The sequence below is a fragment of the Phalacrocorax aristotelis genome, chromosome 10 (genome assembly GCF_949628215.1).
Source record: "Phalacrocorax aristotelis chromosome 10, bGulAri2.1, whole genome shotgun sequence".
Classification (NCBI taxonomy): domain Eukaryota; kingdom Metazoa; phylum Chordata; class Aves; order Suliformes; family Phalacrocoracidae; genus Phalacrocorax; species Phalacrocorax aristotelis.
In genome coordinates, this window is record NC_134285.1 from 11,452,426 (window position 1) to 11,469,780 (window position 17,355).

A 17,355-nucleotide genomic window follows, 5' to 3' on the forward strand; every position below is an offset into this window, starting at 1 on the left:
AACCCCCACCTTGCTACAACCTCCTTTCAGGTAGTTGCAGAGAGTGATAAGGTCTCCCCCTCAGCCTCCTTTTTTCCAGGCCAAACAACCCCAGTTCCCTCCACCTCTCCTCATAAGACTTCCTCTCCAGACCCTTCACCAGCTCCACTGCCCTTCCTTGGACATGATCCAGCAACTCAATATCCCTCGTGTAGTGAGGGGCCCAAAACTGAATGCAATATTCGAAGTGTGGCCTCACCAGTGCCAAGTACACGGGCAAAATCACTTCCTTACTCCTGCGCTGGCCACACTATTCCTGATACAAGCCAGGATGCTGTTGGCCTCCTTGGCCACCTGGGCACACTGCTGGCTCATGTTCAGCTTGCTGTCAGCCAACACCCCCAGGTCCTTCTCCGCCAGACAGCTCTCCAGCCACTCTTCCCCAAGCCTGTAGTGTTGCATGGGGTTGTTGTAACCAAAGTGCAGGACCCGGCACTTGGCCTTGTTAAACCTCATACAATTGACCTCAGCCCATTGATCCAGCCTGTCCGGATCCCTCTGCAGAGACTCCCACCCAACTTGGTGTTGTCTGCAAACTTACTGAGGGTGCACTCGATCCCCTCATCCAGATCACTGATATTAAACAAGACTGGCCCCAACACTGAGCCCTGGGGAGCCCCGCTCGTGACTGGCTGCCAACTGGGTTTAGCTCTGTTCTCCACAACTCTCTGGGCTCAGTCATCCAGCCAGTTTTTTACCCAGTGAAGAGCACACCTGTCCAAGCCATGAGCCGCCAGCTTCTCTAGGAGGATACTGTGGGAGACAGTGTCAAAGGCTTTGCTAAAGTCCAAGTCGATAACATCCACAGCCTTTCCCTCATCCCCTAGGTGGGTCACCTGATCATAGAAGAACATCAGGTTGGTCAGGCAGGACCTGCCTTTCATGAACCCATACAGGCTGGGCCTGATCTGCTGGTTGTCTTGCACTTGCCTAGTGAGCTCACTCAAGATATATCGCTCCATAATCTTCCCCAGTACTGAGGTCAGGCTGACAGGCCTGTAGTTCCCTGGTTACTCCTTCCAGTGATGAATGTGTAGATACATATTTTTTAAAAGGCAATGTTTCTGGCAAATACAACCATTTAAGTCACAACAATAAATTGATCTTAAGCACTTCCTCTGGAGTACCAGTCACAAACTGGCTTTTCCTTCTTCCTTTCACTTGCACTGTACAGCTGCTTTTTGAACCACTGAACTATGTGGTTGGTTCAACAGTAATACCTGTTCTCAGAACAATTTTGCACTCCAAAGTGACATTCTTTGAGCTTCTCTACAAGAGCACATGTTAACCATAGGCATTTTTGGCTGTACCTTTTTTGTCCCCTGGGCAGGTGGTGTACATAATTTTTTTCAAGACTGTTGTGCTACAAAGTAAATGATAGTATTTCGTAGTCTTTGTAAACAAAATCTCTCGTGTGGATTTGAATTGATTTTCTCTCATTGCAATTTGAGAGTGCTCACATCACCCCAGCTGCCAAGCAGGTGTTACAGCAGCAAAGAAAGATGTGAAAGCATCAGTCACAGCACTGTGAACAAAACTGTTCAGTACTCAGGCAGTGCTTAGTGCCTGAACTCAGTCAGTTCAGTGCTCAGACCCTGTTCTCCAAAAAACCCCAATCATTTCTTATGAACAGACCTTCAGTAGCAGGAAATAGTCCCACTAGTAAGTGTCAGGGATCATCACTCTCCATTTGATAACCTCTTCAATCAACCTTGAATAACAACATTATAGAATTATCTTGTGTAGCTCTGTTATCTTACCTTCTTCATCAGACGAGTTGTGTGAATAAAATAGAACTGAATAATCAGAATTCACAGCATCTACACAAAAATATCCCATGCACTGCTGTTTGCAAACATGATCCTGCAAACTTGCAGAAAAACTCTTCCTTAAATTTGCTTTGTTGGACTAAAGAATCCAGAGCTTGATGCAACTGGTAGTCAGTGGGTCTGTGTAAGTGGGAGACAAGATATCAGTTTGCAAAGGGTATCTATGTCAGAAGTATTTTTATATAGGACAAAACTGAATCCAGCTATATAGAAAAGGATCTTAGTCTTGCTTTTTTTCCTATATAATCACAGGAGAAACAACAGGTACAGCTAGAAGGTGATTCCAGATCACCTAATCAAGAGTGCTGGTCTAAATAAGCCTTTAGAGGTGCCATCTGTAGAAAGTCACTCTGTACTTCAAGTTAATTTTTGTGAATGCCTCTTGCAACCTTTAGGTGGAATTTATTTCCTGGCTTTGCTACTTTTTTCCATTTGAAAGTGAAGCTTCCTGATAGACCCGACCTTAAGCCCAAACAATCGTGGCTTGCCATATGCTCTAAGGATCCAAAGCATTTTTTATCAGCCAAAACTACAGCCCAGTGAAGAAAACAGATTTCAAAGATTTATCTGAGAACAAATATTGCTTAATGTCATTACAGACTGTACTAAATAAATGTATTTTGTACTTGCTGCTGGATTCCTGAAAAAGAAGTCCATGCCTATGTATATGCTAGAGTACATAATCATAGCTGGGGAGCGGTCTTAAAAAACACTGTTCCTGCACAGTGACACAGAAGACACAAAATTTGGTCAGTCTACCTGTATCATGAGTGCATAATTTCAAGGTTGAAAGAGGTTGATCTAAATCACTTAAGCCAAGAGTGGTTAAATCTAAATTATCTGAAATACTGACAAAGTGACACATAAGCAAGCACTCAGATTACTCAGTGTATGGGCTTTGTCAAAATCAAGGTCTCAATGGCAGGAAGAAGAAAATATTACTCCCTTGTCAACTTTGATTACACAACAAAGAAAATAATGAAACATAGCATATGTTGTCTGGTAAATTTTAGAAACAACAGCTTTCAGCACTCCATGTTTTAATTTAGTGCTCAAATATATCTCAGCTGTGGATGTGCAGAAAGCTGCTTCATCCTTTAATACTACTCTCCTGTCATAACATTTCTAAGAGGACAACGAAGGTATCACACTCTTTTAATGAGTAAAGGTGTTAGAAGTTACAGCACCTGCAATCACAAATATAATGAAAAAATATGCCATTTAATAAAGTTAGGTTGTTATTTTTCCTTGTATGTACAAATGAAGTATTTTAACCACATCTGAAAAACTACTTTGAAGACATTTAGATGAACTTAAAACTTTTTAGTTAAAAGAAGCTGGAGACTGCAGGGAATCTCTTTCTATATTTTATCTCTGTCATCTAGTGATTCTTGGATGCAAAATCTCTCAGCTAGATAGAGCACCTATATTCTTCATCTCACTCTGAACCAAAAATTCTTTTCTCAACTTTGTTGGTGAAAAACCAGCTATTAATTTAAGTTTTATCCAACAAGTTCAGACATTTGCTTAAATGTTTTAGTTCATTAGGGCCATTAGGAAACATTTATTACTGTATTGTGTTAAGTAATTAAGTAATTTCAGTGTGTCAGTGACAGTTCACAGGACAAAAAGTCTTCAAAAGATTGTCCATAGCTCAACAAAAATATCCATACTTTTCAGGTCATAGAAAAAACTTTCACATCCTAAGAAAATTATATCGGAATGAGATATGAAAGAAAAAGAATGTCTTCTGTTATATAAACTGCTTCATTTAAAATCTAATTTACTTAACGTTTATCAAAGACACATTACACGCACACCAGATTTTTGGCTAGACCACTACCCAGATTCTTTATTTTCCCTGCAAAGCTATGAGCAAACCTGTTTGTATCAGCACTCTAAAATTCTTAAAAGCTGAACATGCGTTTCACTCAGCAGAGTTGATTGACTCCAGCAGATCTCACAGATGAGAATGTCAGGTCAGCTCATTCACAGTTCTTGCACACAGGTTTTTTCTGTATTTAGCTTCTGCATGTAGAGGAGGCAGAGCTTTGACAACTGAGGCTAAACTTTCAGAAGTTATACAAATATGATTTCAGAAATAAATTTTCACTTAAATAATAAACTATATTCTCAGCTGAGTTGATTTTCACTGTCATTGAAATAACTTTTTCAAGGACAATACTTGTTATAATGCATTTAAAGAAAAATTGGGCAAGGCAGATTTCTTAGACATGCAGCTTACAAGTATGGTTTAACTTTGCATAGTAGTAATACATATTTACAAGTGCCAGATTTTCAATTTATAAATATTTATCATAAGGACATGATTTTATCTTTAATTAGCCCAAGTGTTAAGGACACTTCTAATGCGAGAAATGTAATTCAGTATTTCATACCAGATGTAGCCTCTACAGCTAGTCTTTTATCTTTGCTTGTAATGAGCAGATACTTAAACCAAAAACGTTATGTAATATGTAAGTGATTAGAAGAGAATAACTACAGAAGATCTGGGCTCGGAATGCAAAATAATTTTCTGCAGTTGCATACCTCAGATTAAAGCACCTGTGCAATATTGCTATACTTTAAGTATCTGATTATTTCCTACAGGTATCTATATGAATTTATTTGTTCACAGAAAGATCTGAGTTACTAAATTGCCTTTCCTTTCCTGTCTCTCTCTAACCATTGGAGTTATGGTTCTGTGCTTGATGCTTTTAGAAAAAGTATAAACATGAAAACTGGGATAGTTCTAGGTCCGATCCTGGGTCGTCAATAACTGAAATATGATGTCCATCTAATAACATCACATTGCCAAACACAGCAACCCCTAAAACATGCACATTCTACAAATATTTTTTCATTATTACATAACAAACCTTTGCTGTGGTTGGAAACACTGAATCAGAGAGCGAGAGAGCAGAAGGAAGGAAAGACTGGTGACAGGTCAAGGGAAGAAGAATAGTGGCAGTCTGGTGAACTCATTAAAAAGGCAGACTCAGTTTCTTTTTTCAGAATAAATAGTTATACTGAATTTCTAAATGAAGTGCCATAAGGGGTTAGCTTTCTTAAACTGCAAGTCACTCATAATAAAAAAAAAAGCCAAAACCAAACAAAGGCAAAGTAGATTGGCATTTCATTAGCAATACTCTGTGTTTTAATCTTCCAAGAATGTATGAAGTAAACTGGGGGAAAAACAACTTCATATCTAATGATATGCTGAAATCGATTATTCTTTGGCAGAGAGTCAGGAAATAAGTGGAGTCATTGCATATCTGCGCATCTATCCTACCATGACAGCTGCCTGTTTGCAATCCACTGATAACATTTTGTGGTCTTACAAAGACTGTTCTTCAATTGAATAATAAAATAGAAACAGAACGCACCCGTTACTAAGGAAACTCTGAGCCAACTTTTGATTCAGCTACTTTTTCTTGGCACTCTGAGTTACACTGAGCTGCTTGCTCTCTATTCATTTAACTAGCAAAATGTTTGATTACTGGATTGTGAACACTACTTATTGACTCAGTTACTTATTATATAAAACAGCAAGCAAAAGATCAATGTTTTAACATATTCATGACGGAATCAAACAACATGTCATTCTGGGAGGATTTTTAGGGATGGGAACGAGGGACGTAATGGGAAATGATGGAGGGAAGCTACAAATGGGATGCTGGCACAGAAGGAGTTTGGGAATTTCTTCCATGGAGTTGTCTTGTATTGCTGGCTTCCCTTTCCCTCTTCCTTTCCCCCATCATTTGAAGCCCACCCAACTTTTGGTTAAGTCTCTGGATACACATTAGGAGAAGCAGTCTGAAATGTCCCTCTAAGAACCATGATAATGTTAGCAATGATAAATGTTACAACGATAATGTTTTGCATAATTTCTTTTATCTCTTAATTATATTCCCAGTTCTGTGTTGCCAAATGTTAGTAAACCATTTGGATGACAGAAAACTCTACAACAGAACTGCTTTGGTTTCCACATTAATGCTTATTTACTGGGATGCACCTGTACGGCAATGTACTTCTAACAAGTTCTCCAGTGAACTAGGATGTGTTTTTAGCCAACAGTACGTGAGCAGTCATTAAGCTATTAAAAAAGATATTATGAGGTATTCTCAGTGTGTCTCCTTATGGGAAAAAACCCACTTGTAAATCTTGAAACTGGAAATATGTCAGTCTGCTGGAGAGCCTTCAGATAGCTGTGAATTTTGGCCCCACTGATTGGAAACAGTAGGAGACTTAGAGCTTGGAAATTAGGCTGGTTTTAGAGGAGTCCAGGCTCAACAATTTTGTGGTGAATTAGGAACAATGTCATAAACAATTTGCATTGTTCAGTAATCCAAATAACATGCTCTCTTACAGAGACAGAGAAAATGATACTCTGACATGGTGATGGCAGGCTGGCAGGAAATTTTGAGGGATGAGCACACCCCAGGAACATGAAGCGATTAACAGGAAACAATGGGAACAGCATGGAGGAGTAGCTGTGTACTGTGTCTGTCTCCGTGGCACTCAAGTATCAGACTGGTTCAGCGCATGTGCCACCTGCCCTTCATCCCAGAAATGGCCCCTATTAGTAATGGATATGCAAAAGATTGATCTTAGGAGAGCAAGACTGTTTTAAACACTGAATAAATCTGGAGTACATTACACTCTTGGTTAAAATTGGCTCAGTGTGGGAGAAAACAACCTCCAAGGTAATTCTGAATTCTATTTCCATGTTTTATGTAAAAAACAAATTCTGTATTTTTCTCCTGTGGCAACACCTGATCTTCCACTCCTTAGGCAGGAAAAATGCAGGTTGCCTTACATCTATCAGTACTTGCAAAATGGAATCTTTGCTATTTACTTGAAATAGTTTTTAACTCTTCCCTCAGAGTTTTAAATTTTGTTTGGTACTTTTTACAGGTGATTAGATTCAGTTGATAATTTTGACATATGGGGAACAATAAGGCTTATAAGCACTATCTAAAATTCCTTGAAAACAGTAGCATTTAAGTTAAATGTATTTTGTCTGGCAGCACAGCCATTAACAATTTGAAACAAAAATTCAAAAATAGGAAAATTTGAGAAAATACCTGCTTTATGAAACTTTTCCATTATCTCTTGACGAACTGATTTTTCCAAGTTGAAATAATTGTGGTCTTCATCAGGTTTTCTCAGAAACAGAGGGATGTGTTGAAATACTATTATATGCTTGCATTTATGTTTTTCAGCGACAGCCAGTTGCTCATTGAGCCACACATCCTGGGCTTGCTTTAACTCAGGGCATTTGGAAGAATCGAAGTATAACTGAGAATTCAGCACAAGAAAGAAAACACCTCCAACCCAAAAGCTGAAGTAGTCATCTCCCCAGTTCTTGCAATAATTATCTATTGTTCCTCTTGTTGGAGTATTGCCAATATCATGATTTCCACTGACAAATACCAATGGGATGTCCTGGTCAGTGTTCTTCAGAACGTTCTTTAAATCTTGCTCTTGGTCCTTTCTCCACTGAGTTCCTACAGAAAAAAAACCAACACATTTTAGTGTTTATGCTACCTTTTCCTACCCTCATTGTTAGCCTTTGTTTATGGAAATATGCACAGTAAGAAAATATTCTATATTGGATGCGATCATGGTAATATGCAGGGATTTAAAATACAGCTTCACTTTAATATTGTATGTTCGCTCAACCCCTTCCCTTCCGCTTCCTTCCCTCCCTTATCAAGTACTTAGCCATTTTCAATAACTTGCCTTAAGCAAGGCTCTGGATAGGAACCAACAGAGAGCGTAGCAGTAGGTGATATAACGGTCAGTGTTTTGCACCAAAATTTTTAGCAGGCTGATTCTTTTCATCTATAGACTGATGATATGGCAAAAAAATGAAGCAGCCTTGGATGGTGTAACAGCTTTACACACGGGTAAAAACTGGGTCAATTTCTGGGTTATATTTTATGGCTGTGCAAAGGAATTAAGGGTTGTTGGGGTTTTTTTTCATTACAAGAACTACTTTAACAGCAAAAATATAATTAGTGTCTTGTGGTGACTTGTTTATATGATGAGTCTGTTTTAATAATGAGCATGGCATTAATTTCAAAGAAAGGTAATTGTATACTTTGCTAGCTTTTCTTGCATCTCTGCTTTTATATTAATATGCATACCCAGACAGTTACTCTTCTGGTTGTCAGAAATTTGTCCTTGTCTAGGAAGGTTTATCTAATTGCTAGATTAATTTACAAATCACTGGAAAAAAATTAGAAAGGAATTTTTAAAAAGCATTTATTTTATTCTAATGATGACAGAGGTTTTTTTAAGTTTTCTAAAGCGTAATCTTTAATCAGAGGCCACTGATATGCTTATTACTCATGAATTAAATTGAACATTTATAAATTGCATTTTGTCCTGCAATACCTAACATATATCTAACATAGGCCCATTTCACAAATAGCAACTGCATTTTTTTAACGAAGAAGTGGTAACAGCATTTTTACAAGAACTCTGAAATCAGCTTTACAACATACATTTGCATACAGGTCTATGCAGATCAATCTCATGTATTTTTAAATTGTGTTCTGTGTTCATTACTACACATATATATTATACATAGAAATGTATTAGAAGGGCTCCTGTAATGTAACTATGAGATAAAAGGTTTTTTTCCCTCCATGTTTCTTCAAAATACTTACGATCAATATGTTGACAAACACTGACCCTTAGTTACTATTATTAGCAAAGATTTCAATTCTTTTTCCATACCCTAGAGATAGAAGCTTAGGTACCACCTTATTGCTGTTACCAGAATTCCACAGTTTTAGAAAAATACTGGGAAAAAAACCATATTATGTCTAAATTATGTCTAAATATAAAGACAGATGTGAGATTTGATATGTGGTGCCTAAAGTCGAAATCCACAACACACTCGTCTTTAACTGCTGTACAGGGTAGAAAGTTACTATAACAAAATCTTTGAGTAACTGGAGAAATACTGGACACATGATACCCAGGATAGTCCACTCCAGTTTGTGGAGTACATGAATGTACCAGGACTGTGATCAGTTTAGGCTGTCCCTCCAGTTATGGAAGAGATCCTTATTAATCCCTAGAAAAAAAAACCACAGGGCAAATGACAGCTCATGTTACCTGGAAGAGATGGATTTTAAAAAATAACAACAAAAACTTAAATAAACCTGGCACACTTCATTGTCCATGGGGTAGGGAACCAGGCTGAGAAAGCTGCTTTTCCTGCCACTCCCCACCTTCCTGTGCAAAGATCTGGAAATGTCAAGCTATGAATATGAAAATGTACGGGGGAGGGGGGCAGGGAAAAAGCAAGGGGGAAGGCTCTCTTAAGATATATGTAAACACATTACACCATGTTAATCTCCATGCTATCACTTTGGGAAATTTAGCTAACAGTTTCAGCGTATAAAGACATTTATGCATAAGTTACAGAAATAATTTGTAGAATCATGTATACCTCTTCCCAGTGGTGAAATTCAAGCTCTAGAGACTAACACTTAGATTTGTCGACAGCAGGGCACTGGTTCCCTCATTTAATGCAATATTATTTCTATAGCAACAGAGACACATATCCAGTGTTTCATTGCAGAAAACAGATTGCTTAAAATGGAAAACAAGTTCTTTGCCCAAAGAGTCTAGGAAATCATACGAAGTGAGGATTATTTTAGGACTACTGTATCTTGGCTTGGCGTGTTCTTGGTGGAAGGTCAAAACAACTTCAAAACAGGAGAAACCCAGGGAGATAAAGGTGGGAAAAGGCAGAGCAATGACTCTGTACTCTTTGGGTGTAGCGCTGGAGAGAAGGGCTAGGATGTACACACTAACCGTGAGTTGCACTACAGTAGCACACGCTATTTGTGTTACAATGAGCCACACAACCATGCGGTGCCCCCCTGAAGGCACCTCCCTCTAAACTTATAACCAAGATAAGAGATAAAAAAGATAAAGAGGAGAAGATAAAGAAGGGATAAAGAAAAGAAGGAAACCACTAGAAAACTACAGTGGTCACTACCATAGCATAAAAAATATCCCCTTCAATCTCTGCCAGGCACAGAGCTAGCTATAATATTTAATTATTCCAATTATTGTGAAGAACATTTTTATTTGATGACAAGTATTTCTTTAGCTTAGATAGAAGCTTGTTGTAGGTGAATAGGGAAAGAACATAATGCCAAGAGGCAATGTAAAAAAAAATTTGGGAAGTGTCAGGGTAGATGTAACTGAAATTAATTTCTGTTCTGTTTATCCTCGCATCGTGAGCAGTGACATTTTTAAATCCCAGGCTACAATATTTTGTCTTTATGTTAGTATCTGTAAGTACAGTCTTGCCCTGAGATAAATGACTTCACAAATTAATAGCCCATAAAGGGCAGTTTGGCTTCTATGAAAAACATGGAAGTGAGAACTGTTGCTAGTGTAGTTGCCTCCAATTTTCCACAGCTTCCCAGTCTATCATTTTTGAAAGCTGTATGATGTGAACAGGAGCATAAAGGCACGATGTCAATGCCTCTGTTGCAGTACATCCTTCGGTTGTATGTTACATCACTATGTGCCTAAACACTTCCAATATTCTTTCCTGCATTGCTTGAAGGAGTCAAGACAACCTGCCTTCGTTCACCAAAAAAGCGGATTTCAAGAAAGTACTTTAAAGTATTTTTGCTGAAGCTGGTTTCAGTCAGCAGAAGTAGAATTCACAGATGATTCTGCCAAAGAAGTAAATCTTTAGCTACTAATTGACAGTGACAATTTACTTTGGTATTCCACAGAATAGAGCACCTCTGTAACAAAGTATTTAGTTTGGTTTTTTTTAACCACTAGCTATAAAACCAGTTTGAAGCACTGTTTACCCCCAGACCATGTCTCCGCAATGCACGCTGATTGCAATTTTTGCATCTGAGGCAATTCTTCACTTACAGTGACCTCCACCAACATTGTAACTTTTTTCCCCAAAAGTTTTCCAAATGAAAAATTAGCAATTAACAGTAGCACCCATTTTTTCTCCTGATATGAATTATGAGAGGGAAAGATGAGGTTATAATGGCATTATTAGGTGGGAACTCCAGGCATTTCTTGTCGGTGTTAGTAGAACTTCCAGTACGGCCCCCCAAGGCAGGAGAAGACTGCCAGTCCTTGTGAGGGGAGACAGATATGGTGGGAACGGTGAGCGTGTTGCCCTGGACCTCCAACTCATGTCATTTTCCAAGAGATGGAAGTTCTAGTGAGGTAATCCAACTTCTTTTAATGATCAAAGCTATTGGTCATAAATTCACAGAGAAAAGGACCGTCAGAGGTCAATTACTCAATATTATGCGATGACACTGCATTTCAGGAAACTTTCTACTCTCTGAATATCACCTGAGAAGTCATGTTCAGGGATCTGGCTGGCACAAACTGACTCAGCTGCAGGACAGAACTGCTGCAGCTTGACCTGTGATAGTGATGTTGCTGCTGCCTCTAAACCTCCTTTTGGGAGTGGGTTTTCTCAGGAGCCAGAACAGTATCTCTTGTTTACCTGTTCTGCAAATGTTGACACAGACAGTTCTGTGTCATTTTTGCTACAGGAAAGGCCGTAGACATGAAAAAAAAAAAGTGGACCTAACATCTGACTCTAAAAGTTTGGCAAGGGGGGCCCTAAATGAGCCAGAGTACGTGTTTACATCCTCATTGGTGCTTTGCACTAAGTTACGGTGGTCTCTGTCTCTGCAACATCTTCACCTGGCTTAGGCTGAAGACCAGCACAGGCACTTCTAAGATGAAGCTACCCAAGATGTCTTCAGCCTATTTAACAACATATCAGAACGTAGCACAATCATTTCCTGGATTTCTAAATGTATCTTAAAAGTGTCCCAAACTTAGAGGAGTTGCAAACACATAATTTTTAAAGGAAAACACAAATTTTCAGTTTGAAAAAGAAGTTAAAAGGAAAATTGTTTAACGATGAGCTTTTATGTGAGCAACACTCTTGAAAAGCCCTGATACAGCAACTGCAATCTTCCTAACATTTAGCCCAAGAGATTGATTATCAAGGAACAGGTAAGAGCTAAACTGCAGATTAAAATACTACATAAAATATCAAATAGAAATAGTAACTAAATCTCATAAAGGCAAAATAAAAAATGTCAAGGCACCACTGATGAAAATGGAACTTATAAAAACATTGGGCCCATTCCTTCTGTAATTTATTATGATATCAGGAGAATTACTCTCACATCAAAAGACAAGTAATTCTTGTTGGAAGCAAGCACATGATTGTTATAAACAAACAAAAGACAGATTTGTGTATTTTCCTAGGCCTTACAGTGCATCACAATTGCTTTAATCAAAGAGTCTGATTATTTTGGGCACTTTCCTGCTCTTGAGCTGTTTCTCTTCTTTTTTGGTTTTCATGACTGTCTGCAGTTGCTCTACGCCTTTTGCATGCCAGTTAGAGGACTTTCCCCGATAATATTCCCTAACTTTCTAGAGAAGAGAAGAGGGGAGTCCAAGGCAATATTCACAGCATTCTCTTTTGTAAGTACCTCCACTGAAACAAATTTAGCCGCTACCTCTATCCCTCTGTGGGAAGGCAGTCTCCTTCTGTTCAAAATAGGATTGCCTTTATCTCTGCTGTCATTTTGGATACCTGGCTGTTGGCTCCAGCTTAACAGGGCTACAACTAAGACCCCACATCATCCCTCTCAGCAACCCTTGGCCGACCCCTACCCAGTGACAGCCCAATGCTGCGCCTGTCACTTGGAAAAGAGCACAGGCCCAAAACCAATGGTGTCATAAAGATCAGACTGTATCTTATAGGCTCCTTCTGCAGTGACATCTTTACTGCATCTAATTTTTATGCACAACCAGAAATAAAAGTTTAACTGAGCTCTACTTTAGTCACATCTCAAACACTGATACACAGTTTTCTCTGATCTTGCAAGTGCAACCCAGCATTCCTTCAGCGCACTGATGTGGATGGAGCTTTCCCACTACAAAGCTCTGACACCATTCCTTGCCATGCTGCTTTTTCCCAATCTTCCCCCTGCCATCAATAGGGGCAACACCTCATTAGTGTCATGGCCAAACTCTTACCCTCTTCCCATTTGTTTACCTGTTACCATCCCATAAAAGCAATCATTCTCTCACTGTCCATGAACAGTTAGAAAAAAACCCACCTTGGTTTCTACTGCACATTGATTTTTCCTAGGATGCTACAAAAATGAGATAATTGACAGGGCACTGGCATAGAAAGAAAAGATATATCAGGCCAGTTCAGTCTTACTCCCAGTTCTATCACCCAGTTCAGTCTTACTGGTGCTCCCATTAGTCTGTACTACACATTGTTTCTTGTTTTAAATTTAAAATTTCCTTGCTAGCATCTGCCATAATGAAGTAATTCAATACACTGCGTCATTCAAAATTACTATATGCAAGAATGAGCTGATCAATTCTAATAAACCCAGTATGATCATGTTCTCAATTAGGTTTTTCTGGCTTAGACTATGCTGTAATAGCTAAAATGTCTCTTCTCTCTAGATAGAGATATTTCTAGTATTCAAATAGCCTGAAAAAATTTTATGATGTGCAAAAAAAATTATCACAGTTAAAAATAATGTAAATATGACTATGTTCATACTGGACAAACTGACTACTCAGTCTAACTTATGAAGAACCTCATCTCATTAGTTCCACTGAAAAGCAGGAACTGAAATACTCATTTATCTACAGCTGTAAGTGACTGATTTTTTCAGTACATTAGAAACAAGTAATAATCTGTTCTGAGACACAAAAAGTGATCATACTAAAGAATTTCCCTGCATGAAAACACAAATTAAATTTATTTTATAACTTTAAGCATTGAAACAAGAGGAAAATTAACTCCAGTTGTAGCTAATAATTAACAATTATTACATTAAAGCAATGAAAAAAAACCCCAAAAGTGAATGAGGAAGCCTATTAGGGGATCAACTGTTCCTAGAGTTTCAGTGCATGACATTAACTATAATGACTGCAAAAGCTGACATTTTTCTGAGTGCCAGCCACACAGGTGCCCACTTAACAACCTAATTTGTGGCATTTACTGTTCCACCTTCTGCTGTGAAAGTAAGTATTATGCTTCACTTAAGCACAACTCTGCTCTTCTTATCCTTACTCATCTCCTAGTTATGCAGAGCTGTCACATCAAGCACAGGCCATCACTGCCTTTGGGTCTGTTCTTCTGATGAAATCATCACAAGCGGGAAAAAATACCACCATGTTACAGGAGTTACAACAAACTTAAAAACAGGCTGAAGGTACCAAAGTCTTGTTTCCAGTAACTGTATAACCACAATGTTACAGGAGTTACAACAACTAACTTAACAAAACCAAACTGAAGGTACGAAAGTCTTGTTTCCAATAACTCTTCATTTTTAAGAGACAGAGCAAGACTTTAATCTTTCACACTTTCTTCAAATGACTACCTGTGTGAATTTTACAGCTTCTTGAGGCCTTCATCATATTTACAGTTTCATATTAAGTAGTTACAGTGTGACTAATAACTCCTTGAAACACTAGTCCCTTAAGTCTGATAAAATTGTCCTCGCTGTTAAACTGAGAAATGTTTGCAGTAAGTGGGTACAATTACTTAAAAAGACATATAATTTTCCTGATGTCTAAGGCATCATCTACCCTTACAAAGGTATCTTTGCCATCAGAACAAGTGCATAATGAAAAGGCAGTAATGTCAGCCAGAATCAATGGTTCAGACAAACTACCTCTTCCTCAGAATATGCTCTCTTAGCCCAAATAATCTTTTGCCAGGCTGTGTCTTTGTTCCACTCTCATGTTGGCTATGGGGTATTCAAAGAGCTTACAATACAAACAGGTAGTCCACCGGCGTCAGAGCGGTAACACAGCTTGCTCAGAGCCACAGATGGTAACTGGATGCTCTAGCCCAGTTCTTACCCATTACAACCATGTTACCCTCCACTGACTACATGTGAGCTGGCAGTCTGGAAAAGACTTGGTTTAGCTTGATTAATTGAGTCAAAATTATGTGGGCTAGATCTTCTGCCACTGACTTCCAAAGAAGAAAATCCTTTACAATTCAGAGGGATGGAAATGTGCCTTTTAAAAAGCAAACACTTTTAAACTAGAAAAACAGTCCGAGTCACCTTGTCTGACCATGCCTGCATAATCCAAAGCACTGACTTTGTGCAAGTTACTCATAAATAGCAAATCCAATTCACTGTATCATGTCCCAAATAAATAACTCACTGTGGATGTCTGCTCCATGTATACATTTTCAAATGTTCATAGATAGAAGTTGAATTGCTAAAATTGAGAATATGGTATGCTAAACTGAAACTTTCTGGGCTGAGGAAGAAGCAAGAGAATAAATTATAACCGGACTTTGAGAGGTTACGTTTTTACCAGAACATGGAGAAAAATCTAACTATGCTTCCATATATATTTATTTATATATCTATAATCTAGTACTTGTACTAGATTTTCAGTACTGTACTTGTACAGATCCCTGTATCATAAAAGTATATGATTTGAGACAATTTGTATAATTAATTACATCTCAAAGATTTTAATATAGAGAGAGTTACTGTCAACAGGATTCCTTAGTTCAGCTGTGGACTGGACTATAGATTATTGTCTAAAATACAAGTAAGTATATATCTGCTGAAGATTAAATATTTGCTTCTGATGGCCCAGTGGTTTCTTTGCAATATGGGATGGCAATGTATTGCCGAACATGCATGGAGAATCTCTCATGCTTCCTGCTCTTGGGCTGATCAGAGCAAATGAAATTTCACACTAAGCAGTTTGGAGGCTTTGAATGCTCCATTAGGTTTTACTAGAATCAGATAATTACTATAAAATGTTTATTTATGCAACCATAGTGACATTTCTTGAAATAGGTATTACTAGATGTTTGACAAATAACATGCTACTTACCCAGGTTCTTAGACATCATTAATTAACACTAGCATAAGAGTTTGGAGAAGAAAATAGCCAAGAATCTTTTTAGTTTGGGCTCCACCCTACTGAGCATGTTAAAATTTTTGATAGATTGCAAGAGCAAAAGAAATGGGTGCAGTGAGGTTATTTAGATTAAGCTACCTTATTCTCAGGAAATTAGGTCAAATTTAAATCCTGCTCATGTTATTTTAGATGACAGTACAAAAAAAGCCCCATTGATCAGTGACATATGTATAAAAAAATTACCATGTATTCAATAAATAAAATTTTTACCTATAGCCTGATTCAGTATAAACATTTCAAAGCCACTGCTTCTACCTTGCACATAAAAAGTCAATTTGTACCTTTTCTCCTTTGTGCTGTTATAAATCTCCACTGACAAAGATTCAAGAATTGGGATTTAGCTGACAATTTTGCTGAAAAGGCATGTGACAGCAGAATACAGCTGCCTCCTCCCCAGCTGTGCCAGGCTGATGGGAGTTCAAAAAAATATACAAACTTGCTTTTGTTAGTAAACGAAGCAGCCAGTTCAAATGGAAAAAAAACCCGCAAATATAGCACAGGTGACATGCTTACAGTCACTTTTAAAGTGGACCCATATTTTAAGACACCATTTTTAAAATATGATCATATGCTTGCTATATGGACAAATCCAAAATCAGCATTCCTGCTCTTGCCTTCTAGATGAGAAAGCAAATTTTTTTAAGAACTATTATATTTTTAGTTAAAATTAAAACTTTACAAAACTTTACAAAACTTTACAAAAAATCTCCTTAAATACATGCTTCATTTAAGGACTAGCAGAGCAGCTTAATTTTATCTGGCAAGTTTTTTTTTTAACTAATGTTGCTTTGTTTTAACAAAATGGGTTATTTAACAATAGTTTAAAAGCAATAATAAAAGCAGTTCACAGCCAGATTTACTGTGGTAAAATCACTTTTTGACAAAGATATTAAGCATTATCAGCCTTTTTTTTCCCTTGTAGAATGTCTTACTAATTTACTGTATGTAACATTAAGAACTTGTATGGGACCTGACATTTATCTGTAATTTATTCAGTTCACAAATGTATAAATGGCAGCTTGTGCATCTGCATGCAGATTTCAGCATTACATTCATATCACATCTTGTGCGCAAAAACCACCAGCAGCAAATCTCCAAATCTCCCAACAACTCAGTTATTGAAATATGAACAAGCTAGTTCATATCTGATGTAATAAAGTACAAGGACAGCAGTCTGCCTCCTAGAAAGGACATTGGGCTGAATCGACTGCAAAACAATTGCAAATTTACAAGTTCGCACATTAAACACCTGTGAAATATTTCCTAAGAAGAAAGAACACACACATGCAAATGTCTGTGGACTTTATCAAATAAGTAAGAGTTGCGGAACTCAAAAATGTTCCTTTTTAGTGGATCCAAAATGGAAATACAGGTGGCATTTCCTGGGAGGTAGTAACTTCAGCTCTTACTGAAACCAAGTATTCACTGACCTTTCCTGGTCAAGCTCAAGGCTGTTTTTTAAGTA

At 37.9% G+C, this 17,355-nt stretch overlaps 1 protein-coding gene across 2 annotated transcripts in view; it reads right to left on the reverse strand.

Annotated features, from left to right (window-relative positions):
• CPPED1 (calcineurin like phosphoesterase domain containing 1) overlaps nucleotides 1-17,355 on the reverse strand; it is a 54,137-nt gene that overhangs the window by 14,680 nt on the left and 22,102 nt on the right. For both annotated transcript variants that reach the window (XM_075105228.1, XM_075105229.1), the window contains exon 3: nucleotides 6,956-7,378. In XM_075105228.1, coding sequence (XP_074961329.1) covers nucleotides 6,956-7,378 — 423 coding nt within the window. The remainder of the gene's footprint in view (nucleotides 1-6,955; nucleotides 7,379-17,355) is intronic.